Here is an 11,940-nt window from a genome sequence, read left to right on the forward strand (position 1 = left end):
GGATTTTTGTGGGAAAAAAGAAGAAGAAAGATTTGGAAACAATTATTAAAGGTTTTAGGCCATATTTCATTGGTTTATAAGAAAAAACTGAGGTCAAGGGGCAAAAAGAAGAAGATGGTTTCCATCAAATCTTTGAAGTTGAGCGGTGTCCAACGTTGTTGGATCCAATAAAATCTGCCAAACAAACAACCTAGTCAACATCTCATGGTCCACTACACGGCCAGGTGTCGACCTATCAGACTCTCTTACAAATATCTAGTTGTCATTCTCCTTCACATCAATGCTCTCGATGATAATGCTCAAACAGGTGGAACCAAAAGAAAAAAAAAAAAAAAACCGGCTGTGCCAGTCACCGCCTAAATTTTGTAAAATTAGGTCTACCGGTTGATCCAGTCACCTCTTCCTTTCTCTCTCTTGCTTTGTTTCGTTTCTTCCGATTGCTTTACCACACCCTTTCGTTCTGCTTTCTTTCAGTGAGTGGCTGTGTTGCTGTTCGCTTCCTGCTTCAAAGGTATATATTTTATTTTTAATTTTTTGGTTCTCTTTAATTTAATTTTCTATGTTTTTTCTTGTAATTTTAGTTATTTTGCAGATCTCATCTTCTGTTGATTTTATATAAATCGATTTATTTTAATGGAAAATTGATGTTGCCATCTTGATGGAGTTCGCTTACCTAGGGTTCAGAGACCTATGGATGGTCTCGAGATTTCGTGTTTTGTGAATTTCGAGGACCATCTGACGTTGTAGATTTATTGGGTTTCCTCTGGATGATGGAAACACAGCTCCTTTTCAATTTCTTAGAGGAAATTCTGATCATGAAGCTGCAGATGCGTTTTTTTTTCTTTAAAAAAAATTATTTTCCAAAATTTCCTCATTTTCTTCGATTTTTTGTTGTTGAATTTATTTCATTTTTTCTGATAATTTCTAAAATCATTCGAATTTTCATAAGATGTAAAATTTCCTATTTTATTATGAGGCAATTTTCAACCATGATTTAAATTTTTTACTCAGATTTGTGTAAAAGCTTCATTTGATATAGAGCACTCTAGTGGAAAACTCAAATTTTTACTCAGATTTGAGTAAAAGTTTCATTTGATATGGAGCACTTCAGTGGAAAAATCAAATTTTTACTCAGATTTGAGTAAAAGCTTCATTTGATATGGAGCACCCCAGTGGAAAAAACCCAAATTTTTACTCAAAATCTTTTCTGAAAATTCCCGTCTTCTTCCAAATGTCTCATTCTTTCATTTTTCCCTCCAAAACTTATCTTCCCAAATTTCTTTCCCTCATATTCCACTTTTTCCCCAAATTAAATTTCAGCTATTATTTTCCTATAAATAAGCCCTTCTATGTATCATTCATCACTCTCCAGTCTCCAACATTGTCAATAAAATGGATCCTTTAAAGTTATTTTTGCTCACTTCTCTTTCATTTTTTACTCTTCTTCTTCTTCGTCTGATGACAATGAAGAAATAGTGGCACTTGTAGCTCTTCATGAGATGAATACTGCCATAATGGTGAAAATCTAAAGAGAAGAGACAGAACAATCTAACAAACACAGTGGTTCTGTTCTGGTAATTTGTTGAATTTCTCTTTAAATTGTCTAATTTAGCGGATCCTCTAATTTGTTTTTTTTCTTCCTTTTTCATTGTGAAATTTGACCTTTTGATTTCTTCTTTTTTTCTATTGACCCGTTTTTTCTTTTTTTCTAAGGTTTTACAAGATTTCTAGTGGGTACAACTTTGTTAATTCTCCATTTTGTTGCAATGGTTATTGTAAGTTCAATCAAATACAATCATCTGAATGCTTGATTATTGCATTATTTATCATTCCAGGGACTTTTCTCCCAACGATGAAGGTTGCCAAGGGTAAGGGGGCGGCAAGGAAGGACACAAAGGAAGCGTTGAAGCCTGTTGAGGACAAGTTTGTTTATGTTCCATTACAACTATTACTTGTAGCTTAGTGTTTTTAAAGGCGTGTGAGGCTCACACCTCAAGTCGAGGCTCATTAGAAAATGCTCTAAAATGCAAGGAAGAAATATTAAAATAGCTGAGGCATGCACCTAAGACTAAGAGGTGTCCAAACGGTGTACATCTTAGACTCTCGATGTTGGGCGTGATTGAGGTGTATGCCTTCTGGTCAAGTTGTGCACCTCAGACTTTGTTAATCATGTTTTTGTTTTCTTTCTCTTCTTGTTATGTATCTATTTGTTGCTGCTGGCATGCTACAAATTTAGAGTATTTAGAAGTGAATTTCAATATAAAATAGTAATTTATTCAAATAAAGTTCTTGATTTGATTCGTAAATAAATGTTTGTTCTACTTTGGTTTTGCAAATAATGTTATTGAAAAACAAGATAAGTTACCTATCAAAAATAAAAAATAAAAAAAATAGATTAGTTAGTTTTTGCAATTAATATAAAATAGTGATTTACTGAAGAAACTTTCTGTTATTCAAAAATAAAATAGTAATATTTTATTTAATTATAAAGGTAGTTTATTAATTATTAGAATTCAATTATGTGGAATTGAAACTTGAATTTGAACATCTATGGTGGCTACCCAAACTTTTCTTTTTATTAAAACTTGGAATACCATGCAAATGAGGCTCGCGTCTTGTGCCTCAAGGCTTACTTCTATGCGTCAATGTCTGAAAACATTGCTTCAGATGTCTATTTTATGATTATCCATTTGTGGGATATTTGCTTTTAATCTCATAGTTAAATATTGTTTGATACTTATATTATAAGAACCTTTTAATGACTAATCCTGTATCTTTCTACTTTTCAGAAGGGTTGGGAAGCGAAAGGCTGCTGGTAAACCAGAAAAAAGCAGCAAAAGACAGACAAAGAAGGAAAAATCAGCCAAGAAAGACCCGAACAAACCAAAGAGGCCCCCTAGTGCCTTCTTTGTATTCCTGTAAGTCTCTCTCTATCTCTTTGTAAGTATCTCTCTCTTTTAATGGTGTAAGAGAGGCATTTGTTTGCGTGTTCCATGTTGTATTCATATTTCAAGATTTGCCTTGATTCATTTCATGTAAATCTTATAGAGAGGAGTTCAGAAAGACTTACAAACTAGAGCATCCTAATGTGAAGGCCGTATCAGCTGTAAGCAATTAATTTATTTTTAAAGCTTAATTGTGTGTGTTTGATAATTCAATCTTTCTGGTGGAAGTAATTAATTTGGTCACTTGGTGCTGTACCTGAAGGTTGGAAAGGCTGGAGGAGAAAAGTGGAAATCCATGTCCAATGCTGTAAGTATTCAAATGATTGCTCTGTATAAAATAAGAATTGCTTGGAATATTTTAAATTTGATGGAAGGTGAAAGCCCTGTAAATGTTTATTAATTGATTGGAAACACCTATGGATCTTCTTTGTTTGTAAAGTTGCAAAACTTATTGTTGGGACTCCCACTTGATTTGGCCTATGCACCAATCAAAATCTGTTCTACTGATTGTTCAGTGATTCTGATTCTCTTAGTGGTTTGGTCAAGCCAATGCTAGTGGGCCAAGTCAAAACTGAGTGGAACTAGCGATAGACATAGATCAATTGAAAGCTTTATAGTCAAAGATAATAAGTTAAGAGAGCAATTTATCTATAAAAAAAACGTTTAGAAAGAAATTTATTAAGATTCTCGCATGCTTTGCATTGATAACATGAGTCCTCTACTTGGCTGGGATTGGCAGGAGAAAGCTCCATTTGAAGCCAAAGCTGCAAAAAGGAAGATTGAATATGGAAAACTTATGTCAGCCTACAATAAGAAACAGGTGAATTCATAGCTCTTAACTATATACCATATCAACCTTATGCATCTTGTTGGTTTTACTTACTATCTCTACCAATCTCTTTTTCACTCACAGGAGAGCGTGGATGATGATGAGGGTGATGAAGAGTCTGATAGGTCAAAGTCTGAGATTAATGATGACGATGACGAGGAAAGTGGGGAGGTAATCTTCGTTTGCCCTCATTTGTTTCTCTTGAATTGCTTTCTCACATGTTTCATGAGACATTCACATTCACATTCCTGTATGTACATGAACATTTAAGCATTGTTATAAAACGAAAAAAACATTACAAACCCGTCAGTAAAATTTGGATCAAAGTAACATCTAGAGGATATGTAATCCTTGAAAGATGGGCTGCATTTCGTCATTCATTTTTATTACCAGTGCCTTATCTTAGCTCCCACCAATTTAGAATGAGATGCTCTTTATTTTCGATAAATAGATCGACTTTGTTTGCCTTTTTTTTTAGTTTAGGTTTAAATGGCATTAGGGGATTGCTCAGCCATAGTCTCAGGCCTGTATGTGTTGTGACCCAAAATCTCAACACAAGTCCCCATTATTTTATGTTAGAATCTCGAGGTGTGAGATAAAGATAAATACCTACTTGTTCCTGATATGTTGCAACGGATTGTACTTTTGCATGCAGTCTTCTTTGCATGCATTTTTTTTCCTATTGACACCGAACTTCTAACATAAAATCATGGGGATTCATGTTGGGATTCGGGTCGTGAAATTATGGGTGCATAAGTTTTCACTTTCCTTAAATCACCTTTAATTATTAGGCATGGGTTCATCTAACATAACTTATGGATGATGCATTCTATACACCTTTCATATGATCCTAGTGAAGTCAACTTAAACATATTCCTGCTTTGCAAATTCGACTCCATTGGGAATAATCTGTTGGTTCCGTCTCTGTGTGTGCCCATAGCATCATACAATTCCCTTGGGTTTTTTACTTGAGAAAATTCCCGGCATAGTTATTATTTTGAAGAAATTGCTTTTGTTTCTTATTACTGCCAAAGCCATTGTTGTCGTTTGTAGATTCTTAAAAAAAATTATCTTTTCAACATAGGTTCGACTGTCAATGGTATGATAATTTCAAAGATGTGTACCAGGGATATTAACAGAAAACACAAAATTTCCTTTTTACTATTTAAGATATCCAATTTGCATTATCTGTGCAATCTTTTGTTTTTTTTAACAATTTGTTCCCTTCCCTTTTTATGTTTATGCCATCAGTACTAATTTATAAATGGTTTTGGTATCTTTAGGAGGATGATGATGAAGATGATGATTGAAGTTGGGTTTCCCTTTGACTTGGGCTTTATGGTTTGATCCAGACTATCAATTCTAGATTTTGTATGGTCATACCTTAGGTTATATATGTTTGCCTTCTGAAATGGGAAAAGAAATGCTGCTTAAGCCTCTACGATATTTCCATGTAATGTTATTGTGTATTTACTTAGCTCTACAATTTCCATATATGGTTATAGTGTATTTACTCAGCATATTTTACCTCCATAATGTTTGAATACAGCATGCTCACAACAAATATATTAGAGTTTCAGATATTGTTCTTCTCCTCTCTTTTATGGTTAAGAAATGTGTAGGCTGATTTGTGTTGTTAACGAGAACTTGAGCAGATTCCTGTAAATGAGATGCAATGTTTTCTTAAGGAGATGCATAAACTTCTATCATACAAATTTTTGTTGTCAATTTCATGTTTTCTTGTATTTCTTTTGCTTCGGATGAACCTAACGGTATTGGCTGATGAGAACTAAAATTTCTAACATAGGTTGTTGGACGTCAGTTTAAAGTAAGGTGCATGTTTTCCCAAAAACGGTCGAACCAGTTGTGATTTATTGAGCTGAATGTTGAGCAATTAGGAGACATGTGCATAGAATAAGTGAAACTGATATGGGAATTCTAAAATTTGACTGGAAAGCTATATCGATGTTTCAAATTATGTATCCTATCCTTGTTAGATACATTAGTTTGAAGTGTAAACGGCATCCTTGTTTTGTCAAGGCATGTCCTTGAATCCTTGATGTATTTGGGTACACTAGGAGAGATGAAATAAGAAAATGGGATCATTTGGAAGATCTAGGAACAGTCCTAGTGGAAGATATAATAAAGAAAATTCAAATTAAGATTATTTAGGCTTTTGCATAGAAGAATGACGAGCAATGATGAGTGGTTTATAAGCATTTTAAAAGGGTGAGAGCTTTAAAGGTGAAAAATGAAGTTGATTTGAGTTGGTAAAAAAACTGATCTGTAGAGATGTGGTGCAAGAGTATGTGGAAAACGCCAAGGATGAAAATTCAGATGTTTATGGGCTCTTTCAGATGTCCTAGTCAGGTGCCACAACCATGCAAAATTGAGTTATCTTTTTTAGCTGATGTTCCAGCTCTCAATAAAACCTAACTCAATTGGCTCATACATAATGGGATATTTTATGTGCTGTTCACCTCACCCAAAAGACATGGAGTCCACTGGTGGCCCCCTATTATCTAATAGTCCTGAAAAGTAGGGGTTTCGGGTTGGTCGACGGACGGACGGCCGCATCCGTGGTCCCCAGTTACAGCTCTAAAAAGTTGATTTTTTAAATGTTAGTAGGGCAATGTACATGTGGATCCTATACTAGAACAACAACTAGTTTAGTATTTTAGAGACTTATCCATTTGTGGTTTCTATTTAAATTGAAGTTTTATCCAATTGTCCAGATTTTAGAGTTTTGATAGTTGTGAGGTTCTATTTCAAGGCTTTATTTTATTTTCAACAACTAATGTCATTAGAATTTGGAGTTACTTCTCTTCATAGTAGAGAGGTTTTTCATGAAGAATTCACTTTTATGTTCCTTGGTATCATCCATATCTTTGTTTGTTAGACTCAATTTCTCTGCTAAACCCAGCAATTAAAATTCTAAAATTGGTGAAATATGGTACAAATTTTTGCAAATTAAAATTGGTTCGATGTTATGTGAAACATTCTTACCTCTAATTTGGAATTCCTTGTCCATCACCAATTTTCTTAGGAATCAAAACCTCTAATTAGGGATACCAAAATTAGTAGCCATAATTATTTTGTGATGTCTAACTTAAGGTTGCGAGATCAATGGGAAGCATACATTGTATAATTTTTGTTTTACCAAAATACCATTAGATTCCAATTTCCAAAGTGTATTTATTGCACTTTTAACGTTACCAAGACCCCATTAAAAAAAAAAAAAAAAAAAAAAATTACATGGTAAATACTCATTCGAAGACTATTTAACATGATAGTTCATGAAGTACTTAATCATGCTTATTATCTTAAATAAACGATTTTTTAAAAATAAAATAAAATAATAATAATAAAAATAAAAATATATTTTTCAGGGATCACAAGTAAAGCAAGGACGAAGCTGAGACAAAAGGATCCAAACATTCCTAAGCAAACATAATTATGCCTTGATACAGTACAGACCAATGTGACATCAAATCAAAGTAAGATTATATTATTAAAGTTCCAAGTTAAACAGGAAAAAAAATGAATATATGTTGTTTCTTAATCCAACATGGCACCCATGCCACACGTGTGAGTGTCGGATGAATGTCAACCAAAAAGCTGGTTTAAGTGTTCACATGGTCGTGAGGGAGGGACAGGTTCAAGTGGGTTGAAAGAGGTTAAAAGCCAGCTAGAAAAGAGGAAAGCTTTGTAATGTGGGGCCCTATACCTTCTAATTCAACATCTGTGATCCCCACCATCCACACACCACATCAACTTTTTTTTTTTTTTTTTTTAATTCTTTTTCAAGGGTGATCATGATTTAACCTAAATCAAACTCTATTATTTTTGTTGGATTATTGTTCTTGATGTCTGTCAGTTCAAGCAAGAATTTTTGAGTGTTGTGTGTGGAGTTGCTTTGCACTTCCAAAGGGTTGGGTTTTGCACGTGTGGCCGATGGATTTTTATTATTATTTTTTGTTGTGGTTTGTCTTCATGGTTTTAAAACTCGTCCAAAATCAAGATGTATTGTCCAAGTTAACTCGGTATCAGAGTTGAACGAGACCAATTCACAAGTCATTTTTTTTTATATCGAGATTTAATCTCACATTGAATTTTTTTATTTTTTAGACGAGACGTCTCATACATATTGAAAGACTCGTCTGAGACGACTTGGTATCTGATTTAGACGAGACGCAAAATCAAGTTTAAAACCATGTTTGTCCCACTCCTTGTGTCAATCTTTGAATAACAAAATTCATATATAAAGTTATAAGGGGTTGAAAATCGAGATTTTTATCTTATGGAGGTGGTCGGTCGGAATAAATATGAATTTTATCTTATGGATGTTTATAATGAAAGAATGGAAGAAGCACCAAGTTTGATGAGAAATCAATTAACCCATATTAAAGGATTTGTTGGAAGATAAAAGAGTAAATATGGAAACTAATTTCAACAAAATAATAGTGCTTATTTAGCATTGATTGGTGAGAGGGACGGAAGGTGGATTGGAAGAATGTTGTTTGGCGTCCGAGGAGAGTTTCTAGATTTTCTTTTATGGCTTGGCTAGCAGTATGGAAGAAGTTAGCAATTTTTGTTTCAAAGGCTTATAAACAATCTTTTCTGCAAAAATTTACTATGCGTTTGGATAGAACTTCTTGATGACTTCTGCTCTTGTGGGAAACTAGCAAACATTTGGATAGGATTTTGCTCTTGCAGGGAGAGATTGAGTTTTTGCTCTTGCGCGGAGAGGTGTATCCACACAAGGCCTTACAATTAGTAGTGTGGGTGTTGGGTTCGATTTCCACATAAAATTATTTTTGATATGTTATGCCTTTTGCCTTTGTGCATTATTAATATATTTGGAAAAGAGAGGAACAAAAGGATTTTAAAATTTTTTTTGAGATCTCAAAACTCTATTCTGGATTTTGTTGGGCTAATGAAATGAAATTAATTTTTTATGGAAGGGTTCTTGAAGATGATGCAACATATATAGTACTCATTTATGCCCTTTGGAGAAATACATTTTTTTGTATTAAAATTAATTCTGATGGTTCTCTCTCTTCAAGAGGTGGGGGCTATGGTTTTGTGTGGGAAGATTCTTGTTTACAGCTTGCTTTAATTGCTTGGAGGAAGATATTATAATTTGGCCTGATGAAGTGTCTTGTAACTATGTGCGCAGACATAAATTTTAATAAAAGAGAGGGTTCCCTCTAACCCCAGCTTAGTGATAAGGAAAAGAAAAGAAAAAAAAAGATTGATGTGTTTTTCTGGCACTTGTAGATTTTGTATTTAATAATTTTGTAGGTAAGAATTTGAGATTTCACGACATTGTTTTTTTTATTTATCATGAAAACACTCTGACAATCAAATTAAGTATGAATACAATCAAATTAAGGTTTATTTATATAGATATTAGTATTTCTTACCTTGGTGCATGAATGGCCTATTTATAAACTTTTGGGATCTCTAATTGAGTCATGTGGTTCTCTAATCATATAATGAGATGAATCCATGGTTTTTTTATTGGATTTTCTACTATACATCATGATCTTTTGTTCGCTTATTTCGTCTTTATCTTATCTAATACAACTACAACCAATCATTGACACAAGCCCGAGAAAGCCATCAGTCTGAGAGCAAGCAATAAATTGCATATAGAAAGGTCTTCCCTGAAAAAGAAGGACATCCCTTGACGGTACCCTTATTCGTTCGCCATTACGTAAAGGCCCACTTCCATCCCGCAAGGGAGCCGTGAAATCTTATCTTTCTCGATTTCCACTCGTGTGAGAAAAAGCGATTGATTAGGTGAGTATTCTGCAAGTAGGATTGCTCCATACCATCCACTACAGAGGCATATTCTACCCACTACACAGGGTTATTCAATTCTGATTGATTCAAGACAATAAAAGGGCAAGAACACTTCAAATAGACTACAATGGGCATATTATTTAGAGAGCCGCATAGACCTTCGATATGGTTTAGAAACAAAAAGATTATATATATATATGGGTAGCATTCAATGGCCAACTTTTTGGCAAAATATTTTTCAAAACATGAGTTAGAAGTTTTTGAATGGGCTGATTTTTGGTGAGGATGATCTCTACGGTGAGGAGATCATCCTCACCAAAAATCAGCCCATTCCAAAACTTCTAACCCACGTTTACAAGTTGAAAAATCGTGGACCGTTCATTTTTTGTAAACTGTTTTTGATGGGGTTAGAAGTTTTGGAATAGGCTGATTTTTGGTGATGATGATCTCCTCACCCTAGAGATCATCCTCACCAAAAATCAGCCCATTACAAAACTTCTAACTCATGTTTTGAAAAATGTTTTGCCAACAAGTTTGCTAAAAAGTTTGCCATTGAACGTGACCATATATATATATATAGTCTCATAAAAATTCAGACCATTCCAAAATTCCTAATCCCATTTACAAGTTGAAGAATCTTAGAACATCAATTTTTATTCTTAATTTGTAATTCACTTTTGATTTGATTAAACATTTAGGAATGGGCTGATTTTTTGTGAGGATGATCGTTGTGACTAGGAGATCATTCTCATAAAAAATCAGCTAATTTTGAAATTTCTAACCTATATAGGACAAAATTTGACTCCTTAATGTTGACTGTATACATTAATACTTCTAAACTTCTTTAAATGATTTGAGACCAGATAATTTGGACAAATCAACTCGAAGACAATATGAGATAATTTATTTTAAGATAATGGCTCCTAACAAACTTACTTTATATTTTTTTATATAATTAAGTAGGTTTGTCTTCCTTTATTGGATCAACTCTAAATCAAAAGGTGAACAGTGACATGGGATTATACGTTTTGGTTTTTTTCACTCTTTAATGAAAAAAGATGATCAATTGGATTATTTAATGGGGTTTTGCTTAAGAGATAACTTAATCGATTATAGAATAATTAACTAAGTTTAGTGAAAGTCTTCAAATGCTGCTAGAAATTGTGCAAAAGAGAAGAAAGAGAGTTAGAAGGCAAACCAAGAAAAACATTAACAGTAGAGTTTGTCGAGAAAATCATGATTAGATGGACAAGACAAGACAACCAAACACAAATACTCAAGTTTCAAATGAAATTTGGCCGACAATTTTCAACTCAAACTCCAGAAAGTATTATAGGTCGAGTTGACTCAGTTTAAAACATGAGAACAAAACTCTGCAAGATCGAGTTGTTTCATAAGTACACTTGCCGAGTCATAACTCCAATAAATAATTATTGTAAAAAGAGTATTATTTAAAATAAAATATTAAAATCTATGGAATAAATCATGTTCATCATCAACAAAGGTGAAGGTAAAAATCCACGAGCACCTTGAAAAGTATGGTACAATATATATTAGTGTTTCAAGTATTTTCTCTTTATTTGTCTTCTCCGTGATGGGGTTCCTCCAAATTATTCTTGAACATTTAAGCTAGTTTTCAGTTACTCAAAATATTATCCTAAGGTTAGAAAATTTTTTGTACCTTAATTTTCCATGAATCATGCTAAAGTGACTTTAGGAATGTACCTCACATCACACATCCTATGAAAGTGTATGGGAATCATAGATGTTTTCCATCGAGATACGAGTGAAAAAGCATCTATGGTTGATTTTCACTGTCATGTCAAGATGTGCGATATGAGGTACAAGCGGTCACTCCAGCACAACTCATTTTTCATAAATCCTTTTTTACAACCATTTTCCTTGTTGATGGTGTGGCTGACACTTGTTGTGTTGATTTGACCTGTCTTATAGTTATGTAGTGACGACAATTATTAGCAATTTCCTATTTAATTCTTGAAAAATTCATGAATTTTTCATTTTTTTTTATTATTCTCCAGATTATTGAATTATTTTGAATAAATCACGGATTTTAATTTTGAAAAGAATTAAACGTGTTTTTTATGAATTTTACTAATTTTTATAAAACTTAGTCAAAAAAAAAAATGCTACTATAACTTTTTGTACGTTACAAAGTGTAAACTTGTAAGTTGTGAAATGTAACACAAGTTGGCTTTGAAGCGGTCATGCTTTAAAATTTTGGAGGAATCCAAATTTTTACGTGACAACTATCCTTTTTTATCTTTAAAAAACTAATGACATGGCCTTTATATTTATTTGAGATTACACCTTACTTTTCCAAATTGATGATTTGTCTAT

At 33.3% G+C, this 11,940-nt stretch overlaps 1 protein-coding gene across 3 annotated transcripts; it reads left to right on the forward strand.

Moving 5' to 3' along the window:
* The first annotated feature begins 355 nt into the window (after positions 1 to 355).
* On the forward strand, positions 356 to 5,355 carry LOC147386262 (high mobility group B protein 1-like). 3 transcript variants are annotated; one of them, XM_086423389.1, is made up of 8 exons: positions 356 to 511; positions 1,836 to 1,923; positions 2,793 to 2,918; positions 3,049 to 3,106; positions 3,208 to 3,252; positions 3,685 to 3,765; positions 3,859 to 3,945; positions 5,058 to 5,355. In XM_086423389.1, the coding sequence occupies exons 2-8, from the start codon at positions 1,853 to 1,855 to the stop codon at positions 5,082 to 5,084; spliced, it is 495 nt and encodes a 164-aa protein (XP_086279515.1). In that variant the 5' UTR covers positions 356 to 511; positions 1,836 to 1,852; the 3' UTR covers positions 5,085 to 5,355. The 3 variants fall into 3 exon arrangements, with proteins under 3 accessions (XP_086279515.1, XP_086279513.1, XP_086279514.1); XM_086423387.1 differs by having other exon boundaries at positions 359 to 511; positions 2,790 to 2,918; XM_086423388.1 differs by lacking the exon at positions 356 to 511 and adding an exon at positions 1,713 to 1,734 and having other exon boundaries at positions 2,790 to 2,918.
* The last annotated feature ends 6,585 nt before the right edge of the window (positions 5,356 to 11,940 follow it).

The sequence above is a fragment of the Akebia trifoliata genome, chromosome 14, assembly GCF_017979445.1.
Source record: "Akebia trifoliata isolate Shusen 1 chromosome 14, ASM1797944v1, whole genome shotgun sequence".
Taxonomy (NCBI): domain Eukaryota; kingdom Viridiplantae; phylum Streptophyta; class Magnoliopsida; order Ranunculales; family Lardizabalaceae; genus Akebia; species Akebia trifoliata.